Consider the following 6,461-nt stretch of genomic DNA (forward strand, 5'->3'; position numbering starts at 1 on the left):
GGGGTTAAAGAGCGTGTAAACTTTTGAATGACCGTGGACCTTTGTCGGGCCATCGAGTCGTTTCTCCCCGAGGCATTCGGATCGGCAAAAGGTTAATTAGCTAGAGTGGGTCGCGGTTAAGAAAAGCCGAACGCGAAATAATTTCCCCCCTCGGCCCGATGGTCGCGTCGCGTCACGTCGCGAGCCGCACGGAGCTTTTCATTAACGAGAAAGGCGGATCACGAGCCAATAATGAATAGCTATCCGTATTACCCAACGACAATACCACCGGAACCATTGTTTCCAGCCGACGCAAAGCCCGGCTCGTTCGTCCGGCTCAATTCTGGTTTACGTAACGAGAAAACACCGACGGGTTTCACGATTTCCATAAAGGAAAACGTCGAACCAGATGAACTAGTGAAAACTGAAATTCTTACCTTCGTTTTCATTATTCCCGATAAGTATTTCTGTGTCCTTGAAGTCGGCTTCCCTGAGGAGGTCCAGAGGATGCTTAGGTAAAAAGATACCGTCGATGGTGGGCGCGGAGGGGAATCCCAGAATGCCCCAATAACTGTTCCATTGCTGCACGGAGATGGTCTTCGCGTCGACGGACCTCATGCAAGCCATGACCCTCGCGGGATTCTCTTGTAACATCGTCGAATTGCATCCGCAGTCGTCTACGAGTATCCTGGCGACTTCGTTCGCCTTCTCACCGGTCATGTAGCTCCATGGGGCGTTCAGAGTTCCGCTTTGAAGAATACCGCGACGTACGAGACCTCGAGTAACGGGAGAGATCAGATGCAAGGAGACGGAGCTGCCACCGGCAGACTCTCCGAAGATCGTGATGAGTTCAGGGTCGCCGCCGAAAGCGACGGCGTTGTCCCTGAGCCACCTGAGTGCCAGAGCTTGATCCCAGAGTCCCATGTTCCCCGGCGCTTCCTCGCTGTTGGTGAAATGTTTGTTCAGGTAAAGAAACCCGAAAGCGCCTACCCTGTATTGCATCGACGCGATGATGACGTTGCTGGTGGCTGCCATGATGTCCGCGTCGTAGACGTCAAGGGTGGCAGTGCCGCTCATGAAGCCACCCCCGTAGATCCATACCAGTAAAGGTAAACCATTCTTATCGCCGTTGTTCGGAGGATCCGAGCCCTTGTGCCTCATCCTGATCTTCTGAGGTACCCATATGTTCAAGTACAAACAGTCCTCCGAGATGTTCGTGTTAGGGTTCCACATCTCCTCCCCGGGGAATCCGGGGAAATACTCGTACCTCTCCTGGTAGCAGCTGTTAGGTAATACGGTGGCGTTCAGCGTACCGTGCCAGGGTTCTATCGGCAACGGTTTCCTGAATCTCAATGGTCCTATGGGCGGTTTTGCGAACGGTATCCCATAGAATATGTGAACCTCTTTGTCGAGAACGGTGCGAGCGAATCCTCGGACCCGTCCGCTGGTAGTGTCGACCACCAGGGGATCGTTGTGCACGTTGTTCCTGTTCGAGGACACGTTCGCTCGTATGGTGCCGGCGAGCAGCAGGAGCAGCAGACAGCAGCGGTAGTTCGTCATCGTGGTCCCGGGTATTTCGAACGCACACACACCTGCCGAGAGAGACTCAACAAGTTAGCGAGTGGGGGACCGGCGGCGGCCGCTACCGGCTTTTGCGCGGAATCCTATTTCCGTTCGCCTCCACTCTCTAACCACGCCGTCTCCCTTGTCTCTTCTCTTTTACCGTTTGTCTAATTCACCGTGACCTTCGACGGGCACGCACCCCCGGCGATCTGGATCTACACGCACGCGCGTTGACGGTCACTTTTCGTTCCGTTTACGTCGCTGAAAGAAATCACGGTTCTACGATTAAAATGGTCCGACGCTCGCCTAGGGTAAACCTGAGAGTCAAGGACGCGCGTATGCGAAGGTGACTAAAGAGGGTATCGCGCAGTGGGTGAATCTTCGCGCGGCGGCCGGCGAGCCGCGTTGCACGGGGTCGACTGATCGAGGCGGTAGAGGTGGAACCAAGTCGAGGTGCGCCGAGTCCTCCTCGTCGGTGGTGGTGAACAACGCTCGTGGTGGTGGCAGCGCGGGTGGTGGTGGACACGGACGCGGCTCTCTCTCGAGTGTTGGCGCACGCTTCGCGATACACGCCAGCGATGCCCATTCGATTCCCTTCCCGTGCTACCAATTTCATCTTCCCCGCGGACGACCACTGGCCACTCCGACGCCTCGATGACACTCTACAACTCATGACTTCACGACTTCTTTTTTAATACAAATTGCTCCTACTTTCGGATCAAATCTTTCTCGATTCCCCGTTGAATTGCACGTCTTTCTGGTTTTCACCCTTAGACGTTGTCCTTCCCAGTTCAATTGTACTTCCAATGGCTTCTGTCTTCTTAATCAGGCTGTCCCAGTTGAACCACCAGAAGATCTGGAAGCAGACAAGGAAAACAAGTTTCTTAAGCTTTGACAATTCACGAGAAAAGAGGATTTATATGAGAATTGATTCTAAATCCTATCCTTACAATTTTTTAATTGCTTATACAAAAATAAAATCTGTCTCCATGATTGACACACTAGTTTCACAAACAAGGAACATCAAAATCCTTCCTTTATTTTAATAAATCTCAAATCAATCACTCTACAAAATTTTCGAGAAGATATTCCCACCCAAAATTGTCAAATTCCTCGGGAAAGTTTAAAAAGAAAATTAATTAGCCACGAAAGCTTGTGTCCACCCTTAAGATGCCATAATGTGATACGAAAAAGAACTGAAAAGAAAAGAAAGAGGGAAAACTGGACAAGCTGTGCTCCTAAGCAAACCACAATTCACCCTCGACGGTAGCAGGTATGACTCCGTTTCACCGCAATATAGTCGTCTTAATTCCGTGCCACGAGCCTTCTTCACCCTCGGGGAAACTCCCCAAGGAATCCTGTTAGCCCTATCAAACTGAGATCCCGTTAAAATAATTCCAGCATTAGCGTCTAGATAAAATCGATCATAAATTTTCCTTCTCATATTTTCAGGTTCCAATTATTTCCCTCCAAACTAGATTCTTTTACAACAATCTCAGTCTATTTACAATATTTATATTTATGCTAGACGATGGAAATAATTCATTGATTACTCCTGAAGTATTTGTGATAGAAAAAAATTTTGTCAAGAATCATTAATATACTTTTTAACAGAGTGAACCTACCATTTTTTGTTATATCGTGTTACAGTCTTTCATATGAAACTATAACTCTCATTAACACTAGAAAGACTGAAACTTAGTATGTACCTATATTGCCCAAAGCAGTAAAAATGACTGCATTGTGAAAGAATAATGTGTAAAGAAATTTGTCTAAAATTAATTTTTAATATTTTTTATATTATTTACAGTCATATAACAAGTTATTAGTAAATGTTAACAATAAAAAAAATTTACTTCACTTGGTAAAAAAAATAATTTATGCATTATTATTTGTACATTTGCCCAAAACCAGTCAAAATTACTTCCTTGGGCAATCTAGTGTTAATTACGTTTATAAAATACTATGAAGCCTTGAGTATGAAGCAATATCGTTTGCCTGATGAAATTACAATCTTTCATATGAAACTAGTATACTGAACATCGAAGCTATTAATAATTCCCAGACATGAACGTTAAATCTCAATTTCGGATGATCCACGATTAGAAAGGAAAACGATCAGAAGAATATCCTGACCTGATCGATCATCCTACGAGAAGGGATTGTAAGGATGATCCGAATCCCGTTCCTGATTGTCCGACCATCCGAGACAAAACCGTGGATAGAAAGAAACTCGGTAGAGTGCTTCCGCAAGATGGACAATCCTCTCTAAAATACCGGAGAGAGGAAAGGAAGTTCGTAATGAAGCGGTGCAATTACACCCTCGTTGTCCATTTTCGGTGTCCTCTATTTTCCCGTTCCCGAGATTCTTTTGTTCTAATCGGGGTGTACATTCCTGAAAAGGTTGCACACTGCAAGCTGTTTAATCCTGTCGTCCGGCAGATAGAATTTCCGCTTAAGGGCTCCGTTGTTTATTATACTCTTCAATTTATAACAGCGCGTCGCAACTGTAGATTTTTGTAATAAAGCCTTCCGATGAGAAACAACGCGAAATCTCCTTACAGACTCCTTCAATAGGAAATGAATATCCGTTGTAATGCAGGATTTACATCGATTTATTCGCTTTGGAGCTCGTGAATTTTCTATCAACTGCTTTAACCATTCAAGACCTTCCATCCAAAAATACTTTCTATTGCGCCATTCAATAATCCTCGTTGAATATCTCTTCTTATTTTATGAATCTGTAAGGAACTTAAATGTGCATAAAATATAAATCTCAATGCTTGGATTGTAAAATCCAGTCTTTAAATGAAACTCAATTCTATTAATTATGTAATGATGGAAGTTGAATTTGTTTCTCTGACGATCGATCTGTCAGGCACAGGCTTGGGTAGTTGAAGAGGTGTAATTCATTAAGTTGCCGTCGATTACACGGTGCTGAAGTTTCCATCGGGATTACCGGCGAGGCATTTTATTAGGTGATCCAGGTCGAAAGGTGTCGCCGTTCCTCCCCGGCCTATTTCGCGGCAGCTCGTTTTTCCTCTTTAGCCTCGGCCAACGAGGAAGGGTCATTCCGGCTTTCGTCGTCGAACACTTTTCCTCCGTGCTGAAAAATTCGCCGTCGCAAGGGGAATGAAGATATACGAGCTGCGACACCGTGAATACGTGATAATAAGAAGAGCGTCTTAAAAAAATTAAAAAATGCGTTAATCCGAGTTTTTAATTAGACTATCCGATATTTATATCTTCAATTTTCCTCTGTCAAGTTAATAATAAAAAATCCATGTATGATAAAAAAATATCTTGAAGTTCAGTTGATGAAACAGTAAATTCTTGTCCATACGGAATCCAGTGATCCAGACTGAGAAAGATGGTGAGATTTCGTTGACTCGGAGACGACCTGACTCTTCTTAATCCTCTTAGCTCTTCGGATTGCTATGACTAGCGAAATGTTTTCCACTGTTTCTCCTTTGTTACCCGCTGGTCGAGCTCATCCCCTTAATTAACTATTTAAACTCGAATTCTTCCAGGCGAAATACTTTTAGATTTCAGAGTTATAATTTAAAAAAAAATTCAGATACGAGGGAATTCTCAAGGTTCTATGAACCATAAAATCTCTGCCAAAAGTTTAAAACATCTAATAAGCTGTGTCCAATATTTGAAGTAATGAACTTTTAGAAAAACTGATAATTACAGAGGAGGAATGTTCAATAATTTACAGTAAATCAAAAGTGAAGCTCCTATTAAAATTTCACCTCTTAACTTGAAATTTCAAATCTAATCTCGCATACAACTTTATGAGAGTAAAAACTTGGTAACGGCGGTAAACGCGGAACGCAGGTGGAACCGGGACCGAATCGGCGATACGGAAGAGACAAAAGGAAGAGGTCTCGAAAGAGGAAACTGATTATGATCCTGATCAGACGTGAAGAGAGAGAGGCGAAGGTAGAACCTGGTAGGTCGGTCGGAGGTTGCCAGCAGGTGGCAGGTTCGCCGCGTATCGATTTCTTACGAATCCAGCCGGGGTTGGAATCGCTATAGGACTGCTGCTCTCGAGTAAAACGGCCCTGAAGCGAGGCCTCTCGACCTATCTCGAACTTTGCGCGCGATCGTCCCCTGCCCGAATCTCCCACGGGACGCATTAGGACCGAGGGAGTCGGTATAATCTTTACGGGCCCGTTTCACCCTTTGAATAATCCAAACGTTCCGTACGGTTCGCAGAACATCAAACTTTCGTAGAAGATTTCAATCAAAGACCGGTCATCAGGCCAGATGACATTTCACTGATTCAAAATCTTCACTTCTTCAACTTCCTGAAATATAAACCCTTGTTTAAAGATTCTAATCCAAGATTCATGACGGGATCAATGGTTCTCTCTTAAAATCATATAATAATTATATAAAAATGAATAATAATTAAATTTTCCACTCACTGAATGAAACTCGTGAAAAAGCAGGATTTGTAATGGGCTCCGGTTTGCTTTCGGATCGAGTGCACGCGAGGGGTACGAGGGGGCTGTCGGTTTGCTTTCAGATAGAGCGCGACAAGCCCTGTTGGCGCAACCAATTTGATCGGCGCGACGCAGGAAGCCAATGCGAAACACGGCCGCGTAATTTCACCCCGGCCGCAAGTTTATTTCCATTCGGGCCAGACGTTCGTGTACGCTCACTTGGAAACTTCTTATTGCCCGTTCAAACATCAGCTATTTGCCCCCGACTTCTGAATATACCGAGGCTACACGTAGTCGAGTACTATGAAAACCGATATCGATACAAACCGTTAATTATTCAAAGAGAACGTTCCCAGATTTAACTAATCAATGTCCGATTAAAACGATTTGGAAACAGTCATTAATAACGTCAAACAGGGACATTTCCAATAAAACCTTTTCACAAGAAGATAAAAAAACTCGGGCAAG

At 44.6% G+C, this 6,461-nt stretch overlaps 2 protein-coding genes across 2 annotated transcripts; both read right to left on the reverse strand.

Annotated features, from left to right (window-relative positions):
• Positions 1–393: 393 nt before the first annotated feature.
• AChE-2 (acetylcholinesterase 2) lies at positions 394–1,958 on the reverse strand. Its single transcript, XM_018022149.2, has one exon. It carries the CDS (start codon positions 1,537–1,539, stop codon positions 394–396), a length of 1,146 nt encoding a protein of 381 aa, XP_017877638.1. The 5' UTR covers positions 1,540–1,958.
• Positions 1,959–2,147: 189 nt separating this feature from the next.
• Positions 2,148–2,998, reverse strand: LOC113464160 (uncharacterized). The gene is made up of 2 exons (XM_026812402.1): positions 2,801–2,998; positions 2,148–2,398 (listed from the first exon to the last, which is right to left on the reverse strand). The coding sequence occupies exons 1-2, from the start codon at positions 2,984–2,986 to the stop codon at positions 2,261–2,263; spliced, it is 324 nt and encodes a 107-aa protein (XP_026668203.1). The 5' UTR covers positions 2,987–2,998; the 3' UTR covers positions 2,148–2,260.
• Between the last annotated feature and the right edge of the window lie 3,463 nt (positions 2,999–6,461).

The sequence above is a fragment of the Ceratina calcarata genome, unplaced genomic scaffold, assembly GCF_001652005.2.
Source record: "Ceratina calcarata isolate Rehan_Ccalc_2016 unplaced genomic scaffold, ASM165200v1 scaffold275.2, whole genome shotgun sequence".
Taxonomy (NCBI): domain Eukaryota; kingdom Metazoa; phylum Arthropoda; class Insecta; order Hymenoptera; family Apidae; genus Ceratina; species Ceratina calcarata.